Source organism: Condylostylus longicornis, unplaced genomic scaffold, assembly GCF_029603195.1.
Source record: "Condylostylus longicornis isolate FDR11 unplaced genomic scaffold, ASM2960319v2 ptg000018l, whole genome shotgun sequence".
Classification (NCBI taxonomy): domain Eukaryota; kingdom Metazoa; phylum Arthropoda; class Insecta; order Diptera; family Dolichopodidae; genus Condylostylus; species Condylostylus longicornis.
This window is the reverse complement of record NW_026577987.1, coordinates 2064322-2086665: the sequence shown is the minus strand read 5'-3', so window position 1 is coordinate 2086665 and position 22344 is coordinate 2064322. Positions and strand designations below refer to the sequence as shown.

Sequence of the window (22344 nt, the reverse complement as noted above, 5' to 3'; positions counted from 1 at the left end):
TAAAGAAAAAAAAAATCAATCTTTTTTTGGTTTTTGATTCCAATTTTAAAACATTAAAGAATAAGGATACTTACAGTGTTGTTAGTGACTTTAATCCAGCAAATGCATCGTGAGCAACTCTCGAAATATTATTATTTGATAAATCGATACGTCTGAGACGACGGAAATTTGCAAAAGCTTTTGGCGGAAGTTCTGTAATGTAATTGTTTTCTAAACGTCTGCAAATATTGCGCAACGAAAAAATGAAAAGAAAGGAGAAAATAATTTTTAACATTATTAAAAAATTCTTATAAACTCAAATTTAATTTGAAAGTAAATTTATGTACAAACACCCATATACTTGCACAATATTATATAATAAAAATAGTTATAAAATTCAATAAAATAGAAAATTTTTCGAAATTCTTAAGAAATGTGTTATATGACATGCAAAAAAAAATAAGGATAAAAAGAAAAGTAACAGAAAAAGAAATAAAAAGTTTGTAAGAAACAAAAACCATTGAAATGGAAAAAGAAATATGAAAACAGAACGAGGCGAAAAATACAAAAAATAAAAATGAGAAAAAAAAATTAATAACAAACTTACAATTCTGCAGTATCGTCTGGTAAAGATGTTGGAACATTTGTTAAACTCTTCTCACGGCAATCAACAATGCCATCAGCACATCGGCATGGATGAGGGCAATTGTTTGTTACACCACATTCAATTGGTGCATTTTCAGTTAGACCTGTTGAAAATTTGATTTTTTTTATTTCAATAATATGAATAAATAATATGAGTTTATGTATGTGTAACTATGTTTAAATAGGTAGTAAATTATATTTAAGACAAATTGATCTTTATTGAAACATTTTACTAAATTGCTTAATCAGATGCAAAAAATACACATTCTTATATTAGATAAACTTGCATTTAGTATGCTTGATAAAGTTTTCAAGTAGCCCATATAAAATAATAAAATTAAATTATCTTGTAGTTTTATTGCTCCATATGGTAGGTACATATAAATAAAGTTCATTTATTAATGCTAGTTACGTACTATTTTTTGTTTGACCTTTTTTATGTAGATTCATAAAGAATTTTCGTCTTTCTTGAAAACCAATTCAAACTGCTACGAAGTTAACGAATTTAATATTTTGTGGTCAATTTGAATATTTAATCTAGTTTGAAATGAGTTACCAGAGATCATAAATAAAAAGTCACCATAAATAAAAAGTGAGATGCAGAATGGAACTCTTAAAATTGAGCTGATATTTTGGGAAAACTGAGATTTCTCAAGATTATTTGAATATTAGAAAAAGCTATCAATATACAAACAGATACTTGATGCCATATGTTTTTTCAAAAAATTTGTGCTAGAATTAGAATATAGGCTTCCAGCCAAAGCGAAAATCCAAAACAATCCGAAATAATTTTTAAACACTATATTTTTTGAATTATACAAAATAGGGAACACTATACATAAAGTTGTCTATAATTTAAGAAGACTAAACCGAACCACAGAGTTTGAAAAATTTTTTATATAATAATTAAAAAAAGAAAATGTAACGTAAACACAATAGTAAACAAGCCTATTGTATACCTTATTTACATTTCAACAAAATTATGGTTTATGATTGAAAATTTATGAAAGAAATTTAAAATTAGGAAAATATTGCAATGTGTTAAAAATAAGAAAAAAAAAAATAAAATTATATTTTTCATCATTCAAATAAAAACAAAATGCAATTTGAAAATTGTACAAAATTCGAAAGCAATTATTCGAATTATTCAAACGTTAAGTTTTTAATATTTTCGTTTTATTGAAATTATCGCAATATAAAATGAAATAAATTTTAATACAAGTTCAAATGTATGTTTATGATTTAATATATTCTCTGTAAGTATATAGACGTGTATGTGAATATTATGTAATTGTAAGTAGTATATATAAAGCTATCAGTTTTCAATGCTGAGACAACTAAAATCATACAAAATTTAAAATTCATTTTGCTTCTGTATTTTGCTAATACAAAATATGGGACCAAATATAACAATCGTTACTCAAATTTGTTTAGGGAATTTGTTTTAAGAATTACCATTCAAAATTATGCAATCATATTTGTATATTGAATAACAGCATTTATTTTGTGCAAGTGTCTATATATGTATAGCTATTTGTATGTAATACAAAAATAAACCCTTTTTTATACAAAATGCTAGAGATTTTTATGTAAGCATTTTCTTTTTCTATTTTAATTTTTCTTTCTAAATATTAAGGATTCTTTCGACTATAAAGTTTAAAAAATTGTGAAATAACCCTATTCTCTATAATATATACATAAAAAAAGAACTTCATTTAAAATTTTTAAAACAAACGAAAAAACTGAAAATAAAAGAATAATTTTTAAGGGACAAATATTTAGTAAAAGTTCATTAACTCAAATAAACTTTGTGTTTTTCTATTATTATTACATGGCCATTATAAAGGTTATAAAAACCAACTTTTGATTATATAGACTTTATCCGTAAAGCAATTGTAAAATTTTCTCTTGTCACATTTAAAATAAAATACAAAAAATACCTATACATATTGAGTATTATATGTTAAGGATATTAAAGTGTAGTAATTTTAAATTGTTTTTTAATAAAACAAGACCTTTCTTTTCTTCAGCATTATGTTGCAGAAGATAATAAGAGATATTTGTGTTTTTGGCAATAATATAACGCAGAGTGGTGGTATTATGAATTTAATTATTTGTTTTTGGAAAATTGTTGAGATGAATTTATAATGATTTAAAATAGAATAGAGTTAAAGGGTTTTAATTGTGATCGAAAAGAAGTGAATTAAATAACAAAAAGTAACAAAATCAAGTAGACACTTATTTCAAGACCAGAAGTTTGAAAGGTCAGAGAAAATGCCAATAATTTTATTTCAATGCGAAATATATGGAATAATGCTAAAAAATATTTGAATATATGAAAATTAACACAAAATTTCTAAAATGCTTGGAAAATTAGCTAAAAATCAGCTTTTAAAAAACAAGTTTTTATCCTTAAAGGCTTTTATATTTTTAATTCCTTTCTTACACGATCGTTCCAATATACACTCATCATTGTTAAGAAGGACTGAGCAGCAAAATTTCAGTATTGCTTTATCATTCTTTAAACATGAATAATCCTACCTTTGTAAGTTAAGATATTTTGTATATTTCTGAAGACGTTTTTTGTACATATACGTACATACAATTTAAATATAAACTTTTTATATATTAAAGGATTTTCTTAAAACAGAAAAAGGACAAAAAATTGAGGAAGCGTGTATTTATTTTAGTTGCGTGTAAATACAACTAAAAAAAAATAAAAAACATATTTTTTTAAATTTCTTATTTATTTCAGATACACAAAACCATTAAGGGCATTTATATTACAAACTAGCTTGAATCAAAATATTTTGATTCAAGCAATTAAACTCCCTACTCGATATTAATAAATGCTAAATTTACGATTAAACAATGCTTATCATCTGCAATCATTTCACAGGATTCTAGGAACCTTTATCCATGAAATAAGCAAAAAATTTTTATTTTTCGAAACCCCTTCATTAATTATAATGCGAAAGAATGTCTGACTTTATGTTATGAGTCTACAATGATTCCAGAAACCCTTATAATTAAAATGAGGGAACAGTTGCTATTTTTCTGCATTTCTTATAAATAGTTTAAGAAACCTTTACACTTCAAATGAGCAAACTGTTATTAATGTTGTGGAACTTTCAAAAATGATTCCAGAAACCTTTATACTTGAAATTGGCAAAGAGTTACTTGTGTTCTGTAATTTTAATGATATTTTAAGGAAATTCTTTCTAATTGCAAATTGCTAAAATACATGAATTGTGAAAAAGAGTTTCTGTATTGCTCTGTTTTGTCATGAATTATAATAACTTTTTTCTTTAATTACACACATCGCACGCTTAGTCCAAGAAAAGAAAAAACGAAAACAAACAATTATTAAATGAGTAACTTACTGCCACAGATTATAAAATGATTAATTTATAAATCTTACTTACAGTATTACTTGATTTGAGAACTAATCCAAATTATAAAAAAGAATTTTCTTGAATCGTGTTTACTATGTTCTTAGTTCAAAATCTGGCGTCAAAATTTCATAGATTAAAAAAATTTTCCACAATATTATCAATATCATTTCGCTCTGTGTACAAACAATAAAGAAGGTAGGAAAAAATTCGAAATATCTTCGTTTTATGATGCAGCAAAATGTATAAAATAGTTTGTCTACATTTATTTTATATATTCAGAATTAAATTAGGTCATAATCATCCTTAAAATTTTGCAATATTAATTAATAAGAAGTTTCGCTTACAAATATTTCTTATTTCTCAAACAATATTCTTAAAATTTTTTTAACTTGAGTTTTAGATATCCTAAGATAAGGTGTTGAAATTCAAGTTCCTTTTGAATTTTTTATTTTTAATTGTCCAAAATTTTATTTGTCCTTAAAAGTTCGTCTGCACATGCATTTCATTTTTATTTCTTTTTAAATTTTGAATACAAAAAAAAAAGTTCATCTTGTGTAAATGTCCTTCCTAATTTTTGATCTGTTTTTTACTGCATATAAATGGAAAATACCCAGGATACCAACTTTTATTTTTTTATTTCGTTTTTTGTGTAATTTTGTTGATACCGCATAGTACCATTAATTAAAGATGCATGCGTCGAAAATGTCAGATTAGAATGTTACCATCACTTGAAATTTTTTTGCTGTGTTTTAAATATAATATGCATATTATGTACAATGTTAGTGCATGTAAATTTGTACATGGAACCACAAAAATATAGAAAATATTTTCAAAGGATACTTAACAACAGTAAAAAGATATTATGTATCTATAGTGAAATTGTTAAACAGTTGCTTTATTCGGGATTGCAAAAAAAAACAGTATTGCTAAACTTACTTCTCTTTATGCAGATGTGAATTGGAAATTCAATGTATGTATGTAGGCAAAAATTACTTTATATAATAATTGTATGTGAATACTTTGTTTTCATTTTCAATTTGAATGCAAAATAGTACACATAGGTTAAACGAGTACGTTATTTTATCTGATAGAAATTACCGTTTTTTTTCTTTTTGGTTTAATTTTTAACACCGTGCATGCGATAGTGGCTTATTGGAAATTTTTTTTAATTGTAGTTTGCGGTGGCACTTGTGTTTTTATTAAAATATTTAATACAGCTGCATATGCTTGTATGTACGTACATATATACATATAAATTCATTCAAAACAGATATTTATTTATTAACTGTGAATATAAAAAGATATTTTACATCTTTTGTATTTTAATTCTGTTCTGCTTTTTTTTTGTGAAAATTGAGAGCTTGAAAAAGATGAAATTCTGTGTGATTGAAAATTTGAAATTGGCGGTAATGGTTTATTGTTGAGGTTTTGATGTTGATGGTTAAAACTAATTTACAAAATTCTGATATGAATATATACTGGATGTTGTGTATTTATTATATAAAAACAATAAAGCTAAGAGTTGAATAGGAACTGTTATACATTATATGCTTAAAAGGTAAAAAATAATAACAGGAAATGATGAAAGGAATTGTACATGTGAATAAGTTTATGTGCAAATACTTTTATAATTTTAAATTTAAAATTAAAAATTTTATTACATGTACATGTGATTTTGAAAATGCCTCAGTTAAGAATTTATTGAAGATTGATTGAAGAACATATATCTACATAAGTAAGTTGTTATTGCAACTAAGAAAGTAACGATATATTATTGACATAATGCTACCATACTTGTTTCAAAGTAATTGCTCTAATTTCACTTATTACAATCAAATTCATAATGAGATCTAGGACGCAAATTTTATGCCTTTTGAACGTATAAGGCATATTCAAGTTTGAAATTTATTGAATTTTGAAGCGAACATGCTTTATTCGATTAGATATTGAAAGTAAATTTTAACGGGTGATGAATTTGTTTTGAGGGTATGTAGCATTTGTGCAATGTTATGTAATACGTATAAATAGAAGGCTATTTCGTATATTAGAAATTTGGTTACATAGGAGAAAACCTAACTCATAAATTAATATATATATTTTTCACAATTAATTTTCATACCAAAATGCAAGACTGTCTCTTAGTATAAATTTGCGGGAATAAAATAAAATGTACTACTTCCAACTATTTCTTTATGTATAGTGAATGTAAATACAATATCTTTATTAGATGCAACCATACCCTATACAAAAAATAAATTTAATACAAAACTTTTACCAAAGATTTCATTTCATAACATTTTTTTTTAAATAAAAAAATTGTTTTGTTCTATAAAATCTATTCTTTTGAGGTTAAGATACAAAAGGCCGTTCTAGACTTTTAAAATTAACTATGATATTAAATTTTTTGTTTTCACATATTTTGGTTTTATGTGATTCGCATGAAACTAATCATTTATGTAAACTGGTGGTGAACAAGGCAAAATATGATTTTTTTTAACAGTGGTTGTGCTTAAATTATTCTCATTTCATCATAAGCATTAATATTATTATAAAATCCGATGTTTTAATTAAGTTAGGATAAATCATTATCCTAATATGAGGTTTGTGCGTTAGGTGGTTATGGAAATGTAAGTTGAGTGATTAATGGTGAGACATTTCTTAGAAAGTAAGGAATTTTGAGAGATTAAAGGTGGAGAATGGGAGTGAGATGGAAAATATGTGATCCACAAAAATAAACCATTTACTATTATAAAGTGTTAAAATGTTAAATTTTTACTAATTGGTATGTACCCATTAAAGAAAACTGAATGATGAGAAATGATGATAATTATATTGTTTAATGACATGCTATTTACCGTTAGCTAGCATTTATAGAAATTCGGAAAAGTTTACGTTTCAGAAATACAAGGAGCCGAAAATTCGATTTTACAAATTTTGAGAGGCGACAACTTGAACGATTTTCTTCTAACAAAATAAACTAGTTATTAATGTCTAGAAGCAGATAAAACTGCAGACTCAAAAATTTAGAAAAAACTAGTTTTAGGTAATGATAAATTTAACAGCCATTTTTGTCTTTTTAAAGTTCAAGTATGGTATTCTGCGGTAGAAAAAACAATCAACTAATTTTCTACGTTTGCAAAATCTAAAAAAATTTTTGGTTTTATTGCAATAAATAGTTGAAAATGGGATTTTTAGAATTTTGAGTGGATATATAGCAGGAGATAGGTAAAAATTTTGTCCTACGGAAATAAGTTGCTAGTAAAGATCGAAGTTCATATGAAATTTCAGCTTTCTATCTTCAAGGGTGTAAAAGTTTTCTAAACAGGTCCATGGACGGACAGACGGAAGGATGAACAGAGCGAAACTAATAAAACAGGCTGAGTGACGCTGATAAAACGTACGTAGAAAGGAACGAAATTTCATAAATTGAAAACTTTTCGGAGTTTGCTGTTATTGGCTGTTATTGGCTATGTACTTATTATATGTTACATGCTCCGAAATTATTAAAAAAATCATAATTTTTAAAAGTTTTTGGAAAATTTATAATAAAAGCTTCAACTTTATTAATCGAAAACGCTTTTTAATTGACAATTTATTTTCCTTTAATTAATCATACTAAAATTTAAAACAAGAAAACCCACACTATTCGATTTAATAAAAAACTCGTTCATACTCTCTGGATTAAACGAAATCAACATGGAAATGCAAAACATACTCATATTCACGAATTATAATTTAAATTTTCCACTTCTATTCCAGGAAATTTAATTTAAATTATAATCTTATCACGTTTTCGATATTAATTTAAAATGTTATTCAACTACTTATATGAGAAAATCAGGTTTAATTTGTATTTGTAACAGCAGTTGAATAAAATTTATTAATTCGATTTGCAAAAATTCCAAAAATAAAAAAAAAACATTTATAATCTACATATTTTAATTATAATACAAATATTATCCCACAAATTCGTCTAAAATTATTCAAAATTAATTTAATTATATATACAATTATTTTGAGGTTTTATTATAATAAAATTTTGACAAAAGCATTTTATTTTATAAGTATTTCATTAATTTTTTTCTCTTTGTTATTTTCAATTATAAAATATTATTACCGTCATATTTTACATAAATTCTAATAAATTTTATTATTGAATATTTTATTTGAATATTATTTAAATTTTATTCAGAAGCAAAATACTATGAAAATTAAATTGATTTAATTAATTTTAAAAATATGTACAAAAAAAACCACTTCAATTTTTAAATGTACAATACATTATGATAATTTGAAATGCTTATTACAGAAGTTTGATACAGTCTATAGTTAGGTACTTTATTGGTTCAATGAGAAAATTCTGTAATACTAAATTAAACTCAGCAACACTTGGTGTCATAAGCATGAAAGAAAAAAACTAGCAGTACATAATCTTTTTGTAAGTAGATCAGTACATAATCTTTTTAGAGCAATTGTTGCACAAGTTTATAAAAACACCAGGCAAATTTTAAGTTAAACTACTTACAATAATAGAAAGTTTTGCACTTTGTAAAGTTCAATTTATGCCATCCTAATTCAAATATCCAATTTTAAAAAATTTTGTCAATTAGTTCGTTAAATGTCATAAAGAATGTAAAATCGGCCCCTATTTGGTGTTCGAGCCATGATATTCCCAAAAAATTAATAGTTACAGAGTTTACTGTCATAAGTCCTGTTACTGTGTTACTGAGTCGTACTGTCATTGTGATTTTTTAATTATGTATTTTTCTAAGATTTAAAAAAAAATCTTAGAAAATTATTGAAAATGATGATAAGAAAATTTCAATCTGTAATTTGTTGAATATTTATCATATCAGATAAAAAATGCAAAATCGGCCAGTAAAAAGATCCAGTTGCAGAGGCCCATATCCTAAAAATTGATCATTCCGGAACATTACTATGAAGTTAACTCATAACTCATGACAAAATTGGATCAATCCATCTCGAGATACAGGTTCAATATATCTTTAGAATAATTCTTGGCAATCATTTATTTTAAAAACATTGTTGTCTTTACAATATTACTTAATTGTTCTAATATCTAAGTGAATGTGGAATTAATATTTGTTCGCATAGAATTCCATATATTATAATATATACAAGTTCATTACTTTGGTAAAGTTCAAGTGTATCTGCACGGCAGCCGACCAAAAATTCAAGAAAAAACTGGTGAATGATTAATTTCTAAGGGAATTCGTAACATACTTGTTAAATTATTCTAAATTCGCTTTTTCTAATCTAATAATTGAGAACACTATGATTAGAATAAGTATTTCTATACTGATTCTAAGAATTATATTACGGAAATATGGAATTTATTTTATGAATTGTTGGAAAATGTGCAATCATTTTATCGTTTTAGTGTATCAATAACACTAATGATAAATACAAAACTTCCTATACGTAAAAAAAAAGTTGATTCGTTCTAGTTACTTTCAAGTATGTGTACTTCATTAAGGGTTCGATAGCATTTTTAATATTCCTTCGCGGACTTAAAAAAATTAATAAAATAAGACAAAATTGTGGACAGCTCGGTTAAAAAAGAATTTTTATTAAAATCTTAAGATAGAAAAACTAAATTTAAGCTTTAATTTAAAAGTTTGAATAATGAAAAGTTTAAGCAGTAAAGTGCATACAAATAAGAAAAAAAAAATAATTGTTTCCACTTTTACAGTTTTCAGTATTTGGAGCAGAGTGACTTTCAAATCGTTTAGAGCCTCAAGATATTGCAATTTGAAAATGAAATTTTTTTTGTAAGTACTTTGATTTTTAAAAGAACTTTTAAAGCAAATTAAGAGCTTTGATTTTATATACTCAGTTTATATTTGAAAACACGTTATACAATATTCTTCAGAAATTCCTTTAATTTTTGTAAGTTTGAACTGACTCGAGTTTTTATTTGAATAAACTATGAATGTACAAATATATAAAGACACTTATGTGTAATAAAAAATGTGTTATACTTCAAAATCAATTTTAGAATTCATATACATATGTATGTGTGTACAAAGGAACCAATTCTGACAAGTTTTAAGGACATGAAATGCTTAAATTCTTCACTTTTTAGTTTTTCCCCATTTAAATTTTTTTTAATTTATTGGCACGTATTTTTTGCTGGACAATAATTTAACAAACTTTCAATTTGTAAAGGATATTAAAAAACATGTATGAATCCAATTTATAAAAAAATTGTATATGTATGTCCTTTTTTTATCGGCCTGAAAAGTTGCGACAATCATGATTTTTCATGATTTTTTTTATTCATGCCATAATAATTTTAACATTGTCATAAAAATTATTTCGTTACGTATACGTTTTCGTTTGGTTTGTTTCAAAACAAATTAAATTTTTGAGTCCTGGATTTTTTTCTTCAAAGAATGTACCAAACACAAAAGTTTCAAGTCAAGTGGGTGAATGACTTTAATTTTTACAATATTAAAAAATAATGTAAATTTAATTATTTAATTTCAGTAAGATGACAATGTGAAGTTTTTACATTTTGTTAGGATTTTGATGGTTATATGATAACTAAAATGTAAAATTTATGAAATTTTTGAAGCTGTAAAAAAATTATTGTTGAAGTTACCATCAAATTTTTATTTATCATTAAATTATGGAAGAGTCCACAAAACTATTGCAGTTATATTAGTTCCGATAAATATTATAATTACCATTTACCATTTTTACTCCTTCACTTTATGGAAAAAATAACCAAAGCTGATTCAATGTTGACAAAAGCTCTATCAGAAAGCGAAATCGTTAAGTAAGAATTATTATTTTAAATTATAAGAGCTCATTTTTGTCAAAACTAAGAGTCTTGCAAATTTTGATTGGCAAATTCTTACTTAAACGATTTTGCCCATTATCACAGTATCATGAATCAAAAAACTTTTACTTTTCTCATAAATTAAAAATTTTCCCTTCAAAATAGTTACAAGCGTACATAATATGTATATTTTTTATAGGCACTTTATATTATTTAAAACACTAAAATAAAATTATTTAAATTTAGCATACATTTAGGGGTATAGATTTTTAACTTATACTTTGTAAAAAGCTTATAATTTCATAGCAGCCGCCGTAAACTACATAATATTTATTATACAATAAACTAATTTAAACGCCGAAATATCTGCATACAAACACCAATTCCATTATGATTAAATTTATTAAAAAACTAAAATATTTCGATTTGTTATACTTACATACAAAACATTTTGAACAATCTGTTATAAAACAATACCAAAAACTTAAAATAACATGCATGTACAATGTACCTTTTCTATTTACATTTAAATTGTACCTCGTTGTTTTAAAGTAAAAAAAGTGAATGTATGTGTGAAATGAAATTTATAAATTTCAACAAAATATGGAGAATGAGTACATTAATTGAAATGCAAATATATTACGTATTTGCATTTAAAACAAAATAAAAAAAAAACCTAACCAAAAAATTGTTAAAACCAATATTCAGACTTAAAAACTAATTTACAGAGACATCATTGCAAATACTTGAAAAAACCCCAATTTTCATATGCAAATCAAAATATTCCACAGTTAAAAAAAATTTTAAACCACAAAGTAGTCAGTCACCATATCAGTGATCTTTGATTAACATTATTATTGTTTTGTTGTGTGTTGTGAATATATAAATGAATGGATATATCCTGGTAATTATTATTTTCAATCGCTCATCCTATATTTTTTTCATTTATATTTCCGTAATTTCAGCATTGATATGACTAACTATGTACATACATATTATATGGGATATTTTTCATCGTTCTCTAATTTAATTTTGTTTTATGAGAAAACAAAAAGTTTTTTTCTCTGAAATAATATGAGAGTTCTATAACATAAAAATAAGGAACACAACATACATATGCATAGCATATATTATATAACTTATAACAGGTATGTGCAACCTTTACGGTACAGTGAGCAGGAAAATTTTCCGAAGTACTTCCAGGTAAATAATACTTTTTGGTCTTATGAAAAATTTTTAAATCGACAGGTCATTGCACAAGCTTTTCAATCAAAATTATTGGAGACCAGTTTTAAAAGGCGCTGGAAATATTTCAAAACACGTATTTAGAAAAGTTTCGAGAATGTAAATAAGCAAGAAAGTTATTTTATTAGTTTTTTTGACAGGAAAATTTAAAAGAAAATTAAAAATTTTATAGCTAATTTTGGAATTGAGTACCGTTATTTCGCTATAAAAATTTACTTAAAACCGAAGTTATTTAAGGTCACATAAAATAATTAAACTGATTGAATTCGGTTCAGAAAGCGCAGCTTGCACGCGTCTGCCTTATAGCTTGGATTTCCAGATTTAATAATAATTCCTAACATATACGAGTATGAATTTTATACCCACATATTCTGTATATTATTTTAAATGGAAGAAGTTTTATAAGAACAAAAAGTCATAAAAAATAAAAAAAAACCAAAATTATAACAAACATGATATTTTCATTAACAAGTTCAAGTACATCGGATTGAAAATGTAAAAATCGGAAATATAAGTTGATTGAAGTTTGATATAACTAGATTGAACTGAAATGATTTTGTATTCATTTATCTATCCCCTTTTTTTAATCCTTTTATTATATTATGTATTCATACTTCTATATCTAAGTTATGTAGTGTTATATACATATGTATAATATTCATAGTTTTATAATTATTATACATACATACATACATACATACGATTTTAAAAAATTTTCGTTATTTGAAAAGCCACTTGGGTCACTCTTATCATTTTAGCAATAATATAAAATATTTGAATAAAATTTGCATTTATATTGCCTCTAATTTGTATATAATATGTATGAATGTATATTCTAAAATATATATGTATGAATAATATTTATTTATTTATTCTATATGTGATAAATCTATAATATCATCCTGGTGCGTAATATCAAATAATTGGAATATATTGAAAACTAATGAATGTTTAATTTAGTAAAAAATATAATTGATCCGATCAATTTTAGGAGTCATATTATATCCTAAAGCCATTATAATAAAATATCTATGTTAAATAAAAAGAAATGTGAGTCGAATTTTGTTTCTACATAAGTGTATACATATACATAAATATTTCTACGTGTAATAATTAATATTCTGTCAAATTTTAATATTGCTTGAGGGAATGCAAAAATTTATTGCGAAAATACAAAATACTTGCTGCATATTTTTGTGTATTTCATGAAAAGTATTTGTGCTATTATATACATAACTGTAAAGCAACATTATTTATGCTTATGTGTGTGTACAAACATAAATAATTGATGTGTGAATGAATATAATTTTAAAATTATAAAAAAAATTAAATAAATTTTGGAAAAATTATTTGTACTCCAAAATATACAAAAGTAGAAAATTTGATCTTGAGTCGAATACTGAAATAGAATATTTGTCATTTCTTATCCTTCACCTATCCACATAATACAAAACAATAACAAAATATGTATAAAGGTTTCAGTTTATCGGTTAATATAATTGAATCAATCATACTTGATTATAAAACTAATTTTTGAAATATTGAAAAATAGTTATTGAGTTTGTTCGTCAACTACCCGAACTTGAAAAGATATTCTACTTAAACTTCTAGAATATATCTGAGCTATAGTTGGAGACACTACCAATCAATTTCATGCTCATAGTTTTATTTTTTTTCCAAAAATATTTGAAATCAGTTTTTTAAAGTTGTATGTTACTCGACCCAGTACAGCCATTCTATTAAAACCAAAAGTTTAAGTATAAGATGTAATTGGGACAACGTGTACAAAATTTCAACTTAATATCTTTATTGGGTTTGGAAATTTTTAAAATAATATTTTTTAGTTGAATAGCAGCTACTGGAATTTGTTGTTTGAATTTGAATAATTAGAATAGCAGTTGTTTTTGGCAGTAAAAAGAGATTTTTCTAAAAGTTATGACTCTTTCAATGATTACAAACTCTAAACCAAAGTTAATATACCCATGGTAGTGAAGAGTAAATAAACTATTTTTAGAGAGATGTCAGTCTGCCTCTCACTTTGTTTGTTGGCCTATGTATGCATCAGTATATCGTAAGATCGGCTATGTGTTATGAGTTTACTCTACCTATGGCATGGTGTTGTCAACTAATGGATATGTTAGAACTTTGTAACGGGCCGATTTTATACTTCTTATCCTTTTAAGAAAATATTGATAATTGATAATAACTTGATATTTTTAATATGTCTGACAGTATGAGAAGTTTGATATAACGTATGCCTGACTGTATGAGAAGACAGTATCAGAAACTTTACGTTTGCTGTGGGCCAATTTTATATTTTTACCCAAATACAGAAAAATAATAAACCAATTTCGTTGATATTAAATAATAAATTTTATTATTTGAACTCGTGGTGTTAAAACGGTTCGATTCTACATTGTTTTCTAGGGAATTAATTGAGGAAATTTCTTAATATCTAATATTTAACTTCTGTTTGTTAACAAAGCAAGCTTAACTAAAAGATGGCATACTTAAAACTTGTAAAAAGCATATCTTCATAATTTTATGAAGGTTAGTTATATGGTAATCACATCTGATTTTTGGAATTGAATCAAGCAGCAAAATCTGATGTGGCCTTTATAATCAATCGCAATTATTAAAAAATTAAAAAAAATCAACTAGTTTATAAAAGAACCGCATAAGGCTATGAAAATGTCTTCCGTACATTTATTTTAAATTTGAAAGAAATTAATATACTTGAAAGCATATGATAATTGTGCTCGATATTATAAAAGACGTTCAAGTTATTCGAAATAGCGTGATGTATAACTCCACCGGTTTCCAATAGCTAAAGCTTAAAAAAATGAATTTATGTTATTCTTTTTTGAAGGTGTTGAAAAAAATAAGTTTTAGAGTAGGACGAAAATGTGAATTAGAAATTTCGTTATTACTATTCGAAACCACCAAACCATTATGATATTAGTAAATATTTATGAATTCTTGAATTCCATATTAAACATGAGAAGCCAGTGATAAATTTGTGATTTGTGGTTTGATATGGCAATCTAAATCATAGCATTAAATTGTCAGACTTAAATTAAATTTGTCAGATTTGTGCGAAAGTAAGTTTCTAGTAAAGATCTATGTAAATATAAAATTTCAGCTTTCTGTTTTAAGGGTGTTAACTGATACACGGATAAACAGACGGACGAACTGAGTGAAACTAATAAGTATTTTTTTTGAAAATTTTGTTTGGAAAAGTGCTAAGAAACTGTTATCAAAGGTATCATGTTCATGTACTTAATAATAGTTCATAGAAATCAAACATCCTCGCTCGATTATAAAATTATTTTTCATAGTTCTCATTTTTGGTAGGTAAGCAATCCCTTAATAATAATTCATACATAATGTCGTAATACGTTAATAATTCATACATCCTGTTTTCCTATCAGTTGCAAAAGAATTAAGTATTCTAATTTCTAATTACACTTTGCCTCTATTCGTTATACAAATTAAAAATATTAATTACAAAAAAAATTTTTTTTCCATAAATTTCTGAAAATAGGTGTCGTCTCTGCATGTTAATTTGAATTTCGATTTTTCAAAAATTTCAAAACAGAATTAAAAGAATTTCAATTACATACATAGAATTAAAATGGCTAACATGTATGAATGTATGTACCTATTAAATTCAATTTAAACTTCAAAATCTTTAAATTTTGAATTTCTTAGTTCTATAGCTCTTTATATAATATTCTCATATTAAGATATTAAAGATAAATTTTATTATTTCGTCACTCTTAGTGTAACTAGCACAAAAGAACGGAAAATTGAATTAAAATTGTGTTAATTTCTGTATACATAATACGAGTATATATGTATATGTATAAGAAAATTTAGCAAATTTACAATTCAATTAGTACTTTGAATTGATGCATACAATTTAATGCTATGGTTAATAATCAGCTTCAATTTCAAATTGTGTAACAATTAGACTGAAACTATTCAAAATTTTCTTTTTATGCATACATGACTTTATGTTTGGTACACTTTTAATTTCTTTGTAGAATGAAAAGATTTTTATGTACAGATTAGTTACCTTTTTCTTTTAATTGCAAGATTTCCCTGAAGCTATAAAATATGAACCTTATCTGCAGTTACTATGTCAACAACCAACAAAAGTATTTCTATATTTCGTAATAGATATTTTTTGTGTTCTTGTTAATTTAGTGTTAATATTAGTTTATCTTTTTAAATCTACTTTTCTGTAAATTATACACACAAACTTACTTTTGTGTGTATGTATATATTTTAGCATAATATAAAATAATTTTTTTTACCTGTATGAATTTTGTGTGAATGCACGTATATGCATATGTACATACATATTTTATATGTATAATAGTGCAACAAATTTTTGAAAAAGTTTTTTTTTGTGATTAAAATCAGAATAGAAAAACAAACTTTGAATTTGTTTTAATATCAACTTTTAAAACCTCTGGGGCATATTCAAGTTTTTCTACAAAAAAATAATTTTTCTTTTATTTTTTTATAAAAATTTTATATTAAATATTTATTTATCTTATAAAAAAACTCTTATTTAATGTATTTAAAGATTTATTAAATTGATTGCAAAAGTAATTAGTATAAAAAAAGTTACGATATTTTCATTTCGTTTCATACAAGATTTTCCTTAAAATTTTTTAAAGTTTTACAAATTTGAGAATTTAAAAAATATTATAGTATTGAAGTTCCAAACTAAAAAAAAGTAATATTGCAACATTACTTTTTAAATTGCAATATTGCTTTTACTTTTGCATTTGTGAATTAATTTGCTCTTAATGAAACATTGGAAAATTTTAAAATTTCTAGATTAATTCCATGTAATTTCGTATCCGAAACCAGGATTTTTTATGGGAGAGAATTCTATGATAATGGTATTTTGAGTTTTTCTCACCAGCTCTCAAGTCACTTACTGTTGAAATGATAAAAGAAGAATCTAAAATTTTCTATCCTCTATTTACTTTATTTTATTTGCAATTAAGTCTAATTAGAAACTTAAATATAGCAGACAAGCTGAAAGCGGACAAAAATGGAAAATCAGACAAAATCTTTTCATGTAAAATGTCATTTTCGACTTTTGATGTATAATTTCGATGCTGAGTGTGTAATAATCAGTGGCCGTGTTATAATTTTTTTATCATTTACGACTATGTGATCCATTTTCCTTAATTTAATTTATTCTTGTTACATATTATTGTGTAATTGGCATTCCATCCCGTCTTTTCAATGTTGAAATATATCGTTGCAACACTGTCGTTTTTGCCACAATGTCTGTATTGCAGTTTCACATTATCTTAGTTTTGGTGAAACCAATTTTTATATCTGACTTATTTTGGGGATTTAATGAATTGGTAAATCTTTTAGACACATCAGATTCTAAATACTAAACTTTTACTACAAATAAATTTTAAATTTTCGTTTATTTCTAAGAAAATAGCAAATTTTTGTGTAATTTTATCTTTGCATAACTGATTTTATGTAGATAAAATCAATCAACAAAATTTTTAGAAAAGTGAGAGCTGTAATAAAAATTTATTGCTCTGTTCAATCATCGAATTTTGTTGAATTTTTTTTTATTTTGGCTATAAATGTGGAAAAACGAATCAACAACCTTTTTGGGAGTTCCAGTTTGAGATTCAAAATTTTATATTTTTGAGTCATATCCTTACTGGGTATTTTAAATAAACTAACCAATTGAACATTTTGGAAGAGTCGGACCTATAACCAAATTTACATTTTTGTAGGTTAAGTAAGTATTGCTGATAGCATAGATTAATATATAGTTTTGTAGTTCAAATTTCTTAGTTAAAAATTCAGATATTCTAAGCTATTTTAAATCGACCTTTTTGTCTTTTTCGTACAGACTTTTGTTATCTCGTATTATATGAGTACAATTATCGTTACCTTTTCATATTGAAAGTTAAATGTTTTATAGAAAATTGTTATTGTTTTCCATACATTTCAGGGAATATGTTGTTGGTCCATTTTTACTAGAGCTAAAATTAATTAGTTACATTGTTTAATTGCGTTCGATCTCTGTAGGGAATTTAATTATTCTATAAAAAAAAACAATTTTACTTTTTTGTATTCCACCATGAAAAAAAGCATTGTGAAAAAAATTGAAGTCAAGTGAAGCACTGGTTTAGAAATATGTTTTTGTTTTTTTTTTGATTATGTAATTGTATAATTATGTAGATAGCACGAAATAAAAAATAGAGAGCACAATTTTTTGCTCTTTATTTCAAAAAACATCCAGTTTTTTTTTTTGTTTTTTCAATAAACAATTTTGATCAACCGCAACAAGTTAACTTACAAGTTGTTAAAAATATTTATACGTTATTCACATAATTTTAAAGTCAGTTATTTTTTAAATCAACATCATAATTTACAAGCTTGTAAAAAATATACTAAATTTTTTTTAATCAATATTATGCTATAATGCTATAAAAGGAGAACTACAAGACAAAGTATGACTGATTTAATGAGTGAGCACAATCAATCTGTTAATAAAGTTTTTAAATCCTGTATTTGATGTAGCAAAAATATAAACTTGTTTGATTAAATTTAATTTTTCTTTTCTTCTTTTGCTAGCTGAAAATAATGGTTTAATACAAATTTATGACTTGTAAGAGACCACCTTAGTTGATAATTATTATTATTATTGAAGAAGAAAATTTACTTATGTGTTTTTGTAATGTGAACTTTTGCAATAAAATTCTGATTAAATTTTTCAATCAATGGCTTTTTTGGACAATGTAACCCAATAATTGTGCAATAAGTTTTAATCTGTTTATTTTTATTATAAAATTAAAATTATCTAAACTGTTACCAATGAAATGAGAAGAAATTATTAAAAAAAAAAGTAGTGCCTTGGTTTTATGGTTGAGTCTTGTATTATAAGAATGGTTGTAAAAATAAAATTTAATTTAAACTAAATTTGAATACTTGAAAATTTCAAAATTCGAATAATTTAGGCATTACTCAGTATCGGCAGCCCATTTTATAATTACACTTTCTGGTTATATAAAATATCAAGAAAGTATAATTTAAAGAAAAAATAAAAGAAAATCAAATTTCAAAAGAGATAAAATTCATTCTCAGCTCGTATTAACATAATATGATCTCTCCATCTTTTTACTATAATTCCACAAATTGCAGAAAAAATTAAAGTTTTTATATACTTTAAGACTAATGAGTGACACCCTATCTATCTCTATCACTAGTAAACGGACATAACTTGATTTTCTGACAAATAAATACTCAAGAAGTTGTAATTTTTTAAATAAAAATGATATTTTGTGATAATTTCAAAATAACAGCTGAAAACAAAAAAATAAATATGGACGTATGTTCGAAGGGTGTACCAAATTTGGCTTACCGTTTGTAACGCTAAGAAATAATGGTCTATGATATAGACTCAAGCATATTTTTTTGATCAGCGTCGAATTCTGAGTCGATTTATGTTTTTCTGTTCGTCTGTCCGTTCGTCCTTCCGTCCGTCCGTCGATCCGTCTGTCCTTCCTTCCGAACGATAACTCAAAAACTAACTGAGCTAAATTCCCCAAATTTTTTACAAAAAATGATTTATTATAGTAAATGCCAGATCCCTATTTAAATTTGGAGATGATCGTAGCCATACAACTTCAAAAATTTTTTCGCTATATCTCAGAAATCATTAAAATTTTAATGTAGAAATTTCATTCATGCAAGTTTCATGATAGGATAACAAATTCATATGGGTATCACAGAGTTGACAGGGTCAGCTTTATTTTTCCTCGTTTTTGTTTACTTTTATATTCTCTAATGTCACCGTTATTAAAAAACACTCATGTAATTTTTTGTTTCAACTCATGTAAGGCTTATGTTTGCCTATGCACATATATTTCTCTGAGTACATATTCATATGCAAGCATTTGCTTTGTTAGTATGATATAATAGAAGAAATTTTTAAAACTTTTTTATTTTATTATCAAAAACCACTCACGTAACCAATTCCATCTTTGACCTTTCCTTCTTTTCTCATCCGTTCGAAAAGAAATTGCAATTAGCAATATTCAAGGTACTTTACCTTATCTACCTACCCAGCTAACTATATTATGCACCATTCTTTTTATTATAAATTATAACATCAGAAAATTTTAAAATTGTTTAAGCACGTTTTTGAACAAATGATCGTGAAAGTTGAAGAAAAATAGTAGTGAAGGCAATAAAAACGACAAAAAAGGAAAATGAATAGAACTTTAACTTAAACCTTGTAACCTTTCTTTGTAGCAAACAATCGAATATTATAGATATTCATGTTTATAAATGCTGATGATAACTTTTTTTTTAATTTTACTTTAAATCATGAAAAATGAAAAATGGTTTTTTTTATATTTTCTTAACTGTGTCGATTTGAGCTGCGTGAGAGCTTATGGTAAAAGCATAACGAATGTAAAAAACCAACTTTTTGTATTTCATAAATAAATTAATTTATACAAGTTTTAAGTGTCTTATTCACAAATACGTGAAAAAAAAATCTGATGTGGTCAGCACACAGCCGACCGCAATGTGTATTGTCCAGTTAAGTGAAAGTGTGACAGAATATTATAAAAATGCCTGTTAAATATTTCTTTCCAATTTTTACGGCATTAGTAAGCTTATAGTTAACATATCTAGAAAAATGTAAATTTGGCTCTTAGTAGAGTTTCGCTTTGTGCTACCCGAATTCCCTGAAATTCTCACCAGTTAGTTTCGGTAAGAACCAAAACTCAAATATCAAATTTCAAGAAATTCCATCAACTCGCTCCGTAGATATGGTGAAAAATGTAAAATCGGCCCGCAGATCAGTTTTCGAGCCCTGATTTTTCCAAAAAATTTATATATTCATTGTTTTAATACGAAGAATTTAAATATTAAATTTCAATGAAATAGATTGATTATTTCTCTTTATATACGCAAAAATGTATTTTTGACCTGTAGTAAACGTCCAGTTGTTGACGCCTGGTTTCTTCCAAAAGTTAGGAGGATTCGCGGACGGACGAGTGAAGCTTACATATGAAATTTTAAGAAAATCTGCTGAATATTTTCTTCATAATGATCAAAAAAGCAAAAGAGACCGACTAAGAAGTGCAGTTCCCGATTTGTTACCATCACATAACCTACCTATTGTTTACACAATACGGTCGGTAAAAAAAAAATCGAAGAGAACTGCTTAAATTCTCTTGTGACTGTTCCTACTCATTTAATAAATGTGCAATCCCTTTCGGACAATATTTTTATTAATGTTAAAACGAGCTGTTAACATACTAAGTATATTCGAAGTTTTATTTTAAGTTTAACTCGACTTAGCAAAGGAGATTAATATTAAAAAGAGTAGTAAAACTAAAGAAACGTTGTTTACAAACTCTTGATTTGAGTAGAGGCTTTCCAACATATATGTATACAAAAATATTATAACTTACAGTTACCTAAATTGATTGGGGTTACAAGTAAATATAACTGTTTCGAACCATATGTAGATGAACCATAAGACGAAAATGCTCAGTATTAACTGGGAGAGGATCGCAAGGATATATCTTAATGGTTCCAAAAGGTTCGAGACCATGTTTCAAAGAATTCCAGACTTTTACTTTAAGTTATAAGTTTAAATTTCAATTACCATCATGCTTCTACCGCTACTACATTTTTCAAAATCAGATGGTCATTGTATTTTGACTGTTACGTACCTTATCCAAAATTTCTTTCCAGGTCTCCCCTTATTTAATTTTAAAGCTATCTTCAATATCTTGAATTTAAATCAATATCTTGAATTTGCTGAATTAAAATTTAGTTCAAATTATCAAGAAAAAAACAGTTGAAATCTTTTTAAAAGTATTTTGTGTGCAATATAGTGATTGATGAATAATTATTGAATAACGAAAGAATGATTGAGTTGTACATTGTGTCCTTCTGTTAGGATTTTTAAAAGTTTACGAAAATATTAATTAAAATTGTTTATTTTATTTCAAATACAGACAATGTTGTAAGACAAAGCGAATGTTTTGCTTTTTGTCAAAAATTAAATTTTGAAATGAGATTTTTTAGTGGGAAATATGCTAAATTTGATAAATAACATACATACTCTACAGAAATACATTAGAATTCATGATTCACATGATATTATAGAAGAATTTTATGCCAGAAAAATGTTAATTTCGATAGCCCTAAAAATTTTGGAAATTTAAATGAAAATTGAAAGTAATTAAAAAATAT

The 22344-nt window shown here is 25.3% G+C and overlaps 1 protein-coding gene across 3 annotated transcripts in view; it reads right to left on the bottom strand.

The window, feature by feature from the left end:
* LOC129606292 (protein slit) overlaps positions 1–22344 on the bottom strand; it is a 220591-nt gene that overhangs the window by 89787 nt on the left and 108460 nt on the right. For all 3 annotated transcript variants that reach the window (XM_055516533.1, XM_055516534.1, XM_055516535.1), the window contains exons 7-8: positions 587–728; positions 75–218 (exon numbers count right to left, since the gene is read on the bottom strand). In XM_055516533.1, the coding sequence (XP_055372508.1) occupies positions 75–218; positions 587–728 (286 nt within the window). The remainder of the gene's footprint in view (positions 1–74; positions 219–586; positions 729–22344) is intronic.